The 13,584-nt window shown below is 50.4% G+C and overlaps 1 protein-coding gene across 9 annotated transcripts in view; it reads right to left on the reverse strand.

Annotated features, from left to right (window-relative positions):
• LOC135213159 (protein furry-like) overlaps nucleotides 1–13,584 on the reverse strand; it is a 165,044-nt gene that overhangs the window by 8,498 nt on the left and 142,962 nt on the right. For all 9 annotated transcript variants that reach the window (XM_064247163.1, XM_064247123.1, XM_064247130.1 and 6 more), the window contains 4 exons: nucleotides 12,216–12,420; nucleotides 11,822–11,926; nucleotides 11,234–11,383; nucleotides 10,730–10,918 (listed from right to left, as the gene is read on the reverse strand). In XM_064247163.1, coding sequence (XP_064103233.1) covers nucleotides 10,730–10,918; nucleotides 11,234–11,383; nucleotides 11,822–11,926; nucleotides 12,216–12,420 — 649 coding nt within the window. The remainder of the gene's footprint in view (nucleotides 1–10,729; nucleotides 10,919–11,233; nucleotides 11,384–11,821; nucleotides 11,927–12,215; nucleotides 12,421–13,584) is intronic.

Here is a 13,584-nt window from a genome sequence, read left to right on the forward strand (position 1 = left end):
CCGTCTATCTCAAAGCGGCAGCTGATACTGAAATGCCTCGGGCAATTTCATACGCAGTAGCTGTCGCTGACTCGTCATCCTGAGTTGCCAAGTAATCCTTTCCACGAAGGAATGCGTTCGGCTAGAACCACCGAGCATAAAAAGATATGCTCGAGCAATTATATTTAAGCGAAACGAATTTCGGTAAATATAAAAGCTTAAATGGTGTGTGTGACAACACCATAAGTATATAAAATTGAAACTGGAAACTCCTGGGAGGTTGCAGGCAACCCGGGTTGCAGTTCAATTAGAATACTTTTCGTCTAAGTCGCAATCCGTAGAATAACCAGGAATATGCGCCTACCCCGCGGACCATTCAACTGCTTAGCAAATCATGTCGCGATTTAATATACTTAGTATATTTGTAGGATTCTGAACAACGATCTCCATCCTACTTCTTTCCTTCCAGAAAACAAAATAGAGGATTGAGATCGACACCTTCGTTCTCTATTAGGAGAGTGAAGGAGAAGTCTTCCTCAAGGAAGCTCATGGTGACAGAATACTAAGACGATAGGTTCCAGCCAAACTGGAATATTCCCGTCCGTTGTCTTCTCTATTCCAGGTTGGTCGCCTAATGTGAGAATAGTCTTCTTTCGGCAGCAGTCTTCTCCTAATGCTAGAAATTCCAGAATTCGAGCATAGGCGAGGTTCCCGATTATCGTGTAACATATCGGGGATTCTCGTCTCGCTCACTTTGGCCGTGGTCTCGCCTAAGTGTTTGGAGATCGTAGAAACTCTAACACTCTGAATGCGCTAGGAAATTCCGTAGATTCTAAGCAGTCCTGGCGAAACCCCCACCGAATTCGTCAAACGATAATCGGCTGGTGGTCCCTCTTCATCCCGTAGAAATCGAAATGGGGCATAGTCCCTCCTCAACGACCGGGCTTACGTCAGGTATGACCGAAGGTCCCCCCGGTAGGCAGGTCCCCAACGTGGTCCTCACAAGAAATCTCCTGTAGGATCCTTCCCCTTCCCTCGTAGGCCGTAAGGAGGAGGGAATGGGGAGGAATTGGATACTACGCCCTCGCCGTTCTCCCATGGAGTACTAGCAGTGTGGAGAAGAGTAGGAGCAGCCATACTGCCTTGCGGCGATTGGCCTCCTCAGAGTCTGGGAAAACGTATCGTCAGAGAAAACGTTTTCCCCGAGGAGGGTTACGAACTCTCACTGTAGTAGAGGTCTGCCGCCACGGTTGAACGTCGTCATGGGGGGGCTGAATCGACACCTGACGGATAGAGCCGATACCGTCCTCCGCTCATTCCAGTCCCGCGTCGAGTCGAAACCTCTCAGGGGACCCGCAGGAGTATTTTTAAAATACGGTGTTCCGAAGACACGTAGAACGCCGCTGTCGCAGTAGAGGAGGTGGAGTAGCTTGATCGCCGGCCCAGAACTGAGAGAGCCTTCTTGTACCCGGAGACGAGAGACTATGGTTCAAGACAGAATCTGGCAAGCTCCGATCGCGTGCATACCCACCGTCGGTTGGGTTTCCCTCTCGGCCCAAACCGACTCGGCAAGACTGGGCTCTGCTGGTGGGGAGCGGCGATCCTTCCCCCCGGTTCATTTTTGGGTTTTTTTTTTGTGCTACGAATCAGTGCAATAACCTTGGGTAAAGTTACTCTGAATCTCGGAAGTTAACGAGCGTCTGAGGATTAGGACCGTCCAGTCCTCCAACAAGAGCACTCCCAGCCCTCCTCCTTCCGAAGAAGGACCAGCAACAGATTCCCTGACGGTTGCCTCCAATCACTTGCTCTTACGTCCTGGATTGGTCCCTAAGACCAACCTGGGCACGTGCTGCGTCGTGACGGGATCGTGAGCGCGCTTGTCCTCTCACGTATCACTCCTAGCTACCCCTCGCTCTTCCCGGTGTAGCCGAAAAAAGGAAGTTGAAGGTAGTGGAGATACGACCTGAACCTCCCTCCCCTCGCTGGCAAGACCAGCGTAGCGTGGGGGGCCTGCATGCCGATCACCACCCCGCTGTGGGACGATCTTCAGGTCCTGGCCGTGGCCGCTCACCCTGTGGCGAGCGGCTCGACTGAGCACTCGACCCGTGCGGTCCCTTGCGTCAGACAGCTTGCTGCTGGTCACCGTATCCGCCCGTTCCCTGTGGGAAAAAAAAAGCTGCGGTCAGGTGACCTGCAGAGCTCGCTTCGCCGTGAGACCGGTGAGCGTCCTCGCGGCACACTTGTCCCAACAACCGCTGTACCAGCCGAGGCTGGTACCGTCTTCGAGGGGACCTGGGGGACCTCTTTACCCAGCCTCAACCCGTGCCGGTCAGAGACCGTCACGTCACCCGAGGTACCGGCTGGTCGCGTGCTAGAGCGCCGCTGGCCTGGCGAGAGTCACTAGGCGGCTCTCAGAACAGTCCTTTCTGCTCCGTGCCTCGTCATGACCTGAGCGAACTCATGCGTCTTAACTTTGGCTGCACGTCACCCGAAGGAGATCGTACCACTCGGAACTTCTCGCGGACGAGAAACCGAGCCGGTACTGCTTAGCAGCAGAGCTGCCAAACCAGGCATGGTGTACCCGCGGTAGCCAGCACAGGTGCCCTTGTCCCGTTTCTTCTTTCTTCTCCGAGGTGAGACGGCCCCGTTCCCGAAGGAACAGGATGACCAGCAGAAGAACTCCCCCCGTCACACCGGAGTGTGACGACCCTTCGAAGTTCCCCGAATGAGTCTTCTTAGGGGGAATTAACAACCCGGTTAACCAGCTGGTCGCTGCCGAGAGCGGCCGCTGGCCTGGAAGAGTCAACCTGAACTGGTCTCGCCAGCCTTCTGCTCCGTGCCGTGGTCTTTGGCGTTCCGAGCGAACTTGGCGCCATAACTTTGGCTGCACGGTCTCCCGAGGGGAGAGCGTAACCGGGATCTCCCCGCGAACGAAGCGACCGAGCCGGAACCTGGCGTGCGGCATCGCCGCTAGCACCATGCGAGAAGTACCATAGCTAACCGATACTCCTCTGGTCCCCGTCTATCTCTTTCCTTACGGAAGGGGAGACGGGCCCCGCTCCCAAGGATCAGGAGGCCAAGCAGAAGGACCCCCCGTCCACCGAAGGTGGGCGTGCCCTTAGGAAGTTCCCGAAGGAGACTTCGTAGGGGGGGAGCAGCCTTCTTCACTTCTTCGGCTTATGAGCCTTAGAAGTCGAAGGGGAAAGAGGAGGAACAGACGAGACGAAGATGACACCTTCCTCTTCTTCGTCCAGCTCACGCAGACATCGTCAGGTCCTCCATCCAGGCCGATCGGGGCCTATTGCCGAAGGCAACACGGCCCGACTGCACCCTGTCCGGAAGGAGCCTGGACTGGGGAACGACACACATGGGCAGGACCAGCATGACAGCGCAGGAACAGGATCGACAGGACAGCACCAGCTCAGTTAGCGTCAAGGAACAGCGGCAGCGGTAACCACGAAGGGACAAGCAAGCAGTAGCGGGAACCACATCACGAAAGGGCCGCCAAAAATGTCGCCCATACGGCAGGCCAGCCTCGCTCGTAGATCATCGGCACCAGCGTGGTACTGGCGGCCGTTCCCAGGGGCGAGCTGCTGGACGCGGAAGTCCCTGGGCAGGCAACACGAGAAAACCACAGGCGGGGCGGCAATCCCCTCCTCCGGTACGCGTCGACCCGGCCCTAGAAGGGCATACGGCGTCACCGACACAGCATGGGGAGTGTAGACCAGCAGTGGGGAAGCAGCATAAGCGGCCGTGAAGTTTAGTGGAGACCACATCCAAGGTTCACCGCCCCAGACTTCGCTAGACTCTGCAGCAGAATCGTGGATGCTAGGCAACCCCTGCAGCCGCAGTGGTCCCTACCTGTCCAGGTCGTCTCCCATGGCTGTAGCACCTGCGGTAGCACACAGACAGATTAGTAAAGTTATGGGTCCCTCAACAGCCGTGGGGGGAGACATGCCCCACCCCGAATGAAGGAGACCCCAAAACAAAATTACGAGGGAAGCGAGCGGGGGGGCAGAAAAGAAGACCGAGAATCGGAATACCAAGGGAGTCCGCGGGAGAGGCTTTTCCGACTACCTTCCCTGGCAGGACCTTCGCTTCCCCTACCCCCGCACAGCCGTGAAAAGTAATATGGAAACGAAACGAGAATACTGGCACTTGCGATTCACTTCAATAGAACTTAAAAGAGGGAAAAATCATTACCCGGTAAGAGCGGAAACTGTGATCCATAATAATATGATGCTATCCATAAATATTATATGAAATGAACAATAACTGCCTTGCTATTTTACACTTTCACAGCAATAATCGTAAGGATTAATTCCCGGGTAAGAAACAAATTGATCCAAATAAGCGGCTCTTGCCGAGCGCAATCAAGCTCTCGGCAACCCAAACCATTATTAGAAAAAAACAATATCAAACAAAGCATACACGATGAAGCGGCAGAGAGGCGATGACGAACACGTCCTTCACACCCGCGGCCGAAAGCAAAGTGGTTCTTCACCTCTCGGGTCGCGCAGCGCAGCGACGACAAGCCAGTTAACTAACCGTTCTCCCCTTGTTTCGGAGCTTCGACCGTCCCACTGCCTGCTAGTTACCTTCCTTTGTTAAAGGACCGAGTTTGTATTACGTATCCAGGAACAAAATAATATTTGTTAGTCACCATGGCGGACGGCGCGGCGATGATTCTCTTAATGCATAACTCAAAAGGCGAAAGTCAATTGCCTTCAAAAGACCAGAGGTCCCTGATGGCAAGAAAATCTCATAGAGCGTTGAATCTCGCTTAAGGAGAAACAACAATATGTGAGTTGAAGACAGGTGGCAAGAATGCAACTAACGTCCTTCCAGCTGAATCGAGAGAGAATCTCAAGATTCTAAAACCTGTGCTTTATACAAATGACGTGAAACGCTGAACCGCCATTTCAGTTGCTGTCCGTTGTGCAATTAAAGCTGGGGCGTTCTTCAGTAATGAACCCACATGTGAGAGCCCTTGAAGAACTGCTTCTCATGGGCTGAACGTTTGGAAGTAGAGCTGGCGTGTGGGAGTAGGCTATGTCTTTCCAATACATCTGTCTAATCCTGGTGACAATGAACATTGTACACCTCCGACATACAAGATATTTTTAGGCCAAACTCAGATTTCCGCAAAATCATTCGCTTATCGGGATCCGATGCAGCAAGAGACTATACAGAATTCTGTTACCGTGCGGTAACGAAAGTGAGAGTCGAATATATAATCTCTGTTTAAAATTCTCGCCAATACGAAAGACGATGAATATAGCGTTTCACAGCAGTGATGGTCATTCATGTATGCGAGAATCCCCGTTAATCAAGACTTTAAGTCCTCATTGTTGGGCAGAGATACGGGTTGTTCTTCAATCAAAGCAGTGAGAAAGACATAAAAGCAACCGTTCTATCTCAAAGCGGCAGCTGATACTGAAATGCCTCGGGCATGGAAAACTACGCGTAGCTGTCGCTGACCTCGTCATCCTGAGTTTGGCCAGTAATCCTTTCCACGAAGGAATTGCGTTTCGGCTAGAACCACTGAGAATAAAAAGAGTGCTGAGCATTATATTTTAAGCGAAACGGAATTTCGGTAATATAAAAGCTTAAATGGTGGTGGTTGTGACAACACCATAATATAATAAAATTTGGAACTGGAAACTCTGGGAGGTTGCAGGCAACCGGGTTGCAGTTCAATTAGAATACTTTTCGTCTAAGTCCGCAATCCGTAGAATATCCGGATATGCGCCTACCCTTCGGACCTTCAAACTGCTTAGCAGAATCATGTCGGAGGTTTAAATACGTAGATATATTTGTAGGATTCTGAACAACGACTCCAATCCTAAATTCTTTCCTTCAAGAAAACAAATAAGGATTTGGAGATCGACCAAACCCTTTCGTTCTCTAATTAAAGAGAGTGAGTGAAGTCCTTCCTCGAAGGAAAGCTTCAATTGGAACCGAATAACTAGACGATATTCCAGACTAACTGGATATTCCCCGTCCGTTCTTCCCTCTATTTCCAGGTTGGTACGCCTACTGTGAGATGTCTTCTTTGCAGCAGCAGTCTCTTCCCTAATTCTAGAAATTCAGGATTCGAGCATAGGCGAGGTTCCCGATTATCGTGTAACTATCGGGGATTCTCGTTCTCGCTCACATTTGGACTCGTGGTCCGCCTAAGTGTTTGGGTAGGATCGTAAGACACTCTGAACACTCCTGAATGCGCTAGAATCGTATAATTCTAGCATCTGCGAAACCCCCACCGATTCTTCAGACGATATCGGCTGGTTGTCCTCTCCGATTTCCCGTGAGAAATCGATAATGGGGCAGGATCCCTCCTCAACGACCGTGGCTTACGTCAGGTAGGACCCTAAGGTCGCCCCCTGGTAGCGCAGTCCCCAACGTGGATCCTACACAGAAATCTCTGTAGGATCCTTCCCCTTTCCTCGTAGCCGGAAGGAGAGAGGGAATGGGGAGGAATTTGGATACTCGCTGCCTTCCCAGTGGAACTAAAGCAGTTGGAAGAAGTAAAAGGAGCAGCCTCGCCTTGCAGCGATGGCCTCTCCGAGTCTGGGAAAACGTCTCGTCCGAGAAAACGTTTTCCCGTGGAGGGGTTACGAACTCTCACTGTAGGTAGGGTCTGCCCGCCAACTGTGAACGTCGTCTGGGTGGGGCTTGATCGACGCCTGGACAGGAGAGAGCCGATACCGTCCCTCCGCTCATTCCAGTCCTCGTTCGAGGTCGAAATCTCTCATGAGGACCGAAGGAGTATTTAAATACGGTGTCCGAAGACACGTAGAAACGCCGCTGTCGCATTAGAGGATTTGGAAGTACTTGAATCGACCGCCAGAGAACTGAGAGAGCCTTCTTGTCCACAGGAGACGAATGACTCTGGTTCAAGACAGAATCGGCAAGCTCCGATCGCGGCAAAACCCGCCGTCGGTTTGGGTTTTTCCCTCTCGGCCCCAAAACGACTCGAGCAACATGGGCTCTGCTGGGTGGAGCGGCGATCGCTTTCCCCCGGTCGTTGTGCTGACGAATCAGTGCAATAACCTGGGTAAAAGTATCTCTGAGATCTCGGGTGGGAAAGTTTACAGGCGTCTTGAGGGAGTAGGACCGTCCAGTCCCTCCAACAGAGCAGCTCCCAGGACCCTCCTCCTTAGAAGAATGACCAGCACAAGATTCACTCGACGGTTTTGCCTCCAATCACTTGCGCGTACGGTCCCTGGTATTGTCCTACGACCAACCTGGTCACGTGCGGCGTCGTGACGGGATCGATGGAGCTGCGCATCTCTCACAACGATCACTCCTATATACCTCGCTATCTTCCCTGGCGTATGCCGAGGAAGTTGACGGTTCGGAGAGACAGAACTGGACGCCTACCCCCTCTCCCTCCTGCGGTCGCTCCAATCATTGCGCGTAGCGTCCTGGTTTGGTCCTAAGACATAACGTGGCACGTGCGGCGTCGTGACGGGGGTCGTGAACGGGATCGTGAGCGGCGCACACTCCTCACGATCACTCCTAGCTACCTCACGTCTTCCGGGGTGTAGCCCGATGAAGGTTTGAAGTAGTGAGAGAACAGACCTGACCTCCCTCCCCCCCGCTCGCTGGCAGGACCAGCGTACTGGGGGCTGCTCCAATCAACACCCGCGGTGGGGAATCGAATCCCTGCAGGCCTGGCCCGTGCCGCTCACCTGGTGGCGAGCGGCTCGACTGACACGTCGACCCCCGGTCCCGTGCGTCAGACGAGCTGCTCTGGTCACCGTATCCGCCCTGCTCCCCTGTGGGAGCGTCGGGTCGGTGCCTGCAGAGCTCGCTTTCGCCGTGAGACCGGTGAGCGTCCTCGCGGCACGTCAAACCGCTGGTACCAGCCGAGGCGGGTACCCGTCGGTCGAGGGGACCTGGGGGACCTCTTCCCAGCCTCAACCCGTGGCCGTTCAGAGACCGTCACGTCCACGGCCGAGTACCGGCTGGTCGACTGCGAGAGCGGCCGCTGCCCTGGCGAGAGTTCACCGAGAGGCTCTCGACATTCTTCTGCTCCATGCCTCCGGTTGACGCTGAGCGAACTCAGACGTATTAACTTTGGCTGCACAGTCACCCGAATGAGATCGTACCTCGGAACTTCTCGCGGACGAGAAACCGAGCCGGTACCTGGCCTTAAGCAGCATTAGCTGCCAAGACCAGCGAGGGTGTACCAGCGGTAGCCAGCACACCCTTGGTCCCCGTCTTCTTCTTCTTCTCAGAAGGGGGACGGCACCGTTCCCGAAAGAACAGGAGGACCAGCAAAGACCCCCCGTCACACCGGAATCTGACCGAGCCCTTCGAGAGTTCCCGAAGGAGTCTCTAGGGGGAATAACAAGAACCCGTACCAGCTTGTCCGCTGCGAGAGCGGCCAGCTGCCTGGCGAGAGTCACCTGAGCGGTCTCGCCAAGCCTTCTGCCCGTGCCTTGTTCCTTGGCGCCGAGCGAACCTCTGGCGCCGAACTTTGGCTGCACGGTCTCGCCCGAGGGAGAGTGTACACTCGGGATCTCCCGCTAACGAGGAGACCGGAGCCGGGGAACATGGCGTAGCGGCATCGCCCTAGCCCAGGGCGGGAAGTACCAGAGCTAACCGATACTCCTCTGTCCCCGTCTAATCTCTTCCTTACGGAAGGGATACGGGCCCCGCTCCCGAGGACAAGGAGACCACAGAAGACCCCCTTCCCACCGAGGTGGGACGGGCCCCTTAGAAGTTTCCCGAAGGAGAACTTCTTAGGGGGGGGAGGCAGCCTGTCTTCTTTCTTCGGCTTATGGGCCTTAGAAGTCCGACGGGGAAGATGCAGCAGCAGAGATGAAGAACGAAGATGACAGCTTCCTCTCTCCTCTTCCTCGTCAGCTCACGCAGGACAGTCGTCAGTTCCTCCATCCAGCGGAGCCGGGGCTGATTGCCGAAGCAACACGGCCCGACTGCACCTGTCCCGGAAAGGACCTGGGACTTGGGCAGACACCCGTGGGCCAGAACCAGCATGGACAGGCTCCGAACCAGGAGCGACAGGAATCAGCAACCAGCTCAGGAGCGCAGAACAGCACCAGCTCAGGAGCGGCCCAAGGAACACGGCAGCGTAACCCAGAAGGGACAGCCAGCCAACAGCGGGAATCACATCAGGCGGTACTGCATGGCAGCGATCGCCTCGTAGAAATCATCGGCAGCCAGCGGAACTGGGTACCTGGCGGCCCGGTCCAGGGGCGAGCTGCTGGAACAGCGGAAGTCCTGGGGCAGGCGAACACTAGAAAACAGGCGGCGGCGGCAACACCCCCTCGGTAACGTGCGGCGGCCCTATTAGCGGCAGACGGCGTCCATCCGCACATGCATGGGGAGTGTAGACCAGGATGGGGGCGGACAGCATGAAAGCGGGGATACCTTGTAGTAGTGTAGACCCACCAGACCTCGCAGACGCTGCAGCATGCCCGTGGATGCTAGAACGCACCCTGCCGCTGCGTGTCCATACCTGTCCAATTTCGTCTCCCACGGGGGTGTGAGCACTCTGGCGGTTAACATAGATAGAATTAGTAAGAGTGGTTCCCTCACTCACGGGGGGAGGCTTGCCTCACACCCCCGAACGCAAGAAACCCAAATACAAACAACGATAGAAGCTGGGCGGAGGGGGCAGGAACGAAGACGAAGAATCGATACCAAACAGGGAGTCCCTCGGAGAGCTTTCTCCGACGACTTCCTGGCAGACCTTCGCTTCCCCTACCCCCGCACAGCATGAAAGTATATGAAAATGAACAGAATCTGCCCTTGCGATTCACTTCATAGAACTTAAAGGGGGAAAAGATCATTCCCGGGTAAGAACGGAAACTTGATCCAAATATATGATGTATCATAAAAATATTTGGAATGAAACAGAATAACTGCACTGTGCGATTTCACTTTCAAATAAAATAATCGAAGGATCAATTCCGGGTAAAGAACGAAAATTGATCCAAATTAAATTCATGCAAATAAAATAAACTGAAAATGAAAAGAAAATATTGGCAATTGCGAATCCACTTTCATTGCATTCCTAGTTATACAAAAATAAAAAGGCATCGTGTCGAGCGCAATCACACTCTTCGGTAGGAACGCACAGGCCTAAAATATAATGAAAAGGGTACTTACATTTTTCAATTACACACTTTTCGCCCAGAATGTATGACTCGCGCGAGCGTCCGCCCTCGGCATCCGGACCATATTCAAGGGTTCAATTCATGAAAAGAGGAAATCGCCGCATCTCGGCGAGTAGCTCCATGTTGTTCATAATTAAGTATGAAACATGAAAACAGTGTACTTACAGTTCTTTTCAAAGTCAAACAAACCATTATAGAAAACAAGTACCATATAAACAAAGCATAAACGAACGATGAAGCGGGCAGAGAGCGTGACGAACACGTCCTTCACACCCGCGGCCGAAAGCAAAGTGATTCTTCACCTCTCGGGCGCCGCGTGCGCGCGCACTATCGGACAGAGCAGTTCTACCGTTTCTCCCCTTGTTCGAAGCTGACGACCGCCCAGTGCGGCTAGTTACCTTCCTATTGTTTAAAGGAACGAGGTTTGTTTACGTATCGGAACAAATTTAAAAATGCCAATCCACTTATCATTAAAAATACACAGTACAATTCTTATGGTAGATGCTTAAGGCTTAAGCAATTCTGAAAGTCATCATATGGCATACTCCAATGCAGACTAGATAAGGAAACTTCAATACTAAAGAAAGACTGCTTGCATTTACCTGCGCAGTCCTTGCAGCCTGGAGAAGGGCGACAATGAGCTTCACGTAAGTGTCGAAGAGTAAGGACAGCTGGAAGTGGAGTTTATACAAGCAGCGGCACAGATCAATGTGCTGTTCATCAGCGCACAATTCTGAAAGGCTTTCCCCAAGGTTCTGCAATTTCAGCGTTGACTTTATACCATCCAGACACTTAAAATGGAAATGAAGAGATGTTAGGTGACAGAAAATATTGTCAAGAGAGCAAACTTGAAACAGTTACAAAGCTATGGCACACACACTGGATGCTTAATAACCAAAAATCTTCAGAAATATAACATATATTTCCACTCTCTTCAATCATACTTACTGTAGGTTCTGGATGACAAATAGCCAAAAATCTTCAAAAACATAATAAATATATTTCCATTCTCTTTAATCAAAATTAATGTAGGTGGTGGATGCTTCATAACCAGACAAATCCTCAACTCAACAACAAGTGAATACGTAAAGTACAGTATTACTTACGACAATAGCACTATCTCTCTTATCCAAATAGGTATCAAGATGCTCATGGAGGGCAATGAAGGTGGAGCGGAATCTCTGAGTCAACTGTGTACTTGCCAGTAACGCTGCATCCACGTAAATGTATGCTAGAGGGGCTAATGATGCTACAGCCTGAATAATAATCCATGAATCAGCGGGTGTGAAGTTTAATTTTACAGAATAATTATCCATCATTTTCAAACAAATATGTCAAAACTTACTACATACATATTTGCAATATGAAATTTACAGACTTTTGCCATTAAATTCATAAATTTTAGTAAAGATTCAACGACAAATCCCTGCACAACGAGAATGGGAATTATATATTATTTACAATTGGACCAACCTCATAAAACTTTTAAGTTACCGTAAACTTAGTAGCTCAGTAATATTCAAGTTTCTGTGATTTAAGTTGCTTAGTATTTCCCAAACCTAGGGTTGAATTATGATTCAGATCTCGGTAATTGCTCTCTGAAGCCCCAAAATCAACTGAACACTTGAATCATTAATACATATTATAATACATAGTACATTATAATACAATACACTGTGTGCAGACATTTATACCTCCATTTGCTGAAGGAAAACAGATGAGCTGTGCATCATTTCATTGTTGTCAAGAAGATACTGGCCACTTTCGCTGACCAGTTCGCTGAACTTTACAACGGATTCCTGCAGAAAAAAAAAATCACACTACTAACCAGTGAAAGATTATGCTTTAAGCAAAAGCTGCAAATGTTGCCATCTGAAAAATTAACGTAAAGACTACTTTGCTACAGGCAATAACCCCTAAAACCTTGGATTTATAACAAAGAGGACCTCTCCTCTCCTGGAGACTTTTGAAACAGTACCTTCACCTTAACCAGACAAGTTAAGCCTTCAAGATGAGAGACCCTGAAAGAGTCCAAGATCTATACTTTTTATGATATGACTTATTCTTCTCATAATGTCATAAACTTACTGTGAAGACAGTGCTGTATAGAGTACAAGTTCGACTGGGGTGCAGGATGGGAGCATCGGCGGCCATGAGAGACAACAGGTGAGCGCGCCACATGTCTTCCAGGTCATTAGGCTGGCGAATGGGTCGAAATAACATAGCCGCTATACTTGGAGATGCGTTACACGGTGTCATGTCGCCCGGGTCCCCGTCACTGCTCTCACTGTGACTGAATAAAATCAATAATGCCGTAAGAGTGGTATTCATATTTCACAATAAACGAATAGTTCACAATGATTATATAGTCACAGAAAATTGTCAATCCAGCATGAAATTCTTGGCTAGGAAAATCAATATCTATAGTGTTAAATGTACAGAAAGGAAATATGTATTATATATCGCTACTTTTTACTGTAATCAAACCGTTCGTTCAGGGGGGCTGAAACTGCAAAAGTAAATAGAAATGGCATATGGAATAAATCACGCTACAAAGACCTCATCATTATCTTGATTAGATCTTGTTCTTGTTAGATCACAAAATCTGTTGAAGTAACTGCTACAAACTTTCCCAGATCTACTTTGAGGGTGGTCAATCTCAGCATCAACTACTTATAAAATTCAAATTTCAAAGATGCTACACCAATAAATGAATTACAAGAAACTCACAATTCACTTGTTAAACATCACTCCCCTTCAATTAGCCAAAATATGCTCATTTGCAAATGAAATGCATCATACAACTGGGAACAAAATAACCAACAATATCTCTCTTCATGTACAATGATCATGAATGCTCTAATCTGCGAGTTCTGAATTTGACATGACAATTTGTCGAAAATTGCATTTTTCCTAACTACAAACCTGAGGTCCTTTAACAATAGGAAGTAGCTAGCGGCAGCTGGAACGGTCGTAAGCTTCGAACAAGGGGAGACCGGTAGTTAACTGCTTGTCGTCGCGCGAGCGCCGCTCGACTGGGAGGTAAACAAATCATTTGCTTTTGGCCCATGCAAATACGCAGAGTGAGGAGGTGGCATGAGGAGGGACTTTATTGTTAAAGGACCTCAGGTTTTGTATAGTTTGAAAATGCAATTTTCGCACATTGTCCATTTGTTCCGATACGTAATACCAACCATCGTCCTTTAACAATAGGAAGACTCACTTCTTGGTGGGTGGAATCTGAGTCTTTTGATGAACAGACTGGTGTTCGTCATCCCTGGAATGCCGTCCCTGGTCGTAAGAGCGAGGGAGGGATCCAAGACTCTGTCCTATTGATCGGGGTGTGCACCGCAGGATCATGGTCATAACCTCTGGGCCGAGTACTAGAGAGAGGCAAGCGTATCTCTTCGTGACCAGCATGGTAGGAACTTTTTCCTTTACATCAGCCAATGTAAGT

Source organism: Macrobrachium nipponense, chromosome 19, assembly GCF_015104395.2.
Source record: "Macrobrachium nipponense isolate FS-2020 chromosome 19, ASM1510439v2, whole genome shotgun sequence".
NCBI classification, from domain to species: domain Eukaryota; kingdom Metazoa; phylum Arthropoda; class Malacostraca; order Decapoda; family Palaemonidae; genus Macrobrachium; species Macrobrachium nipponense.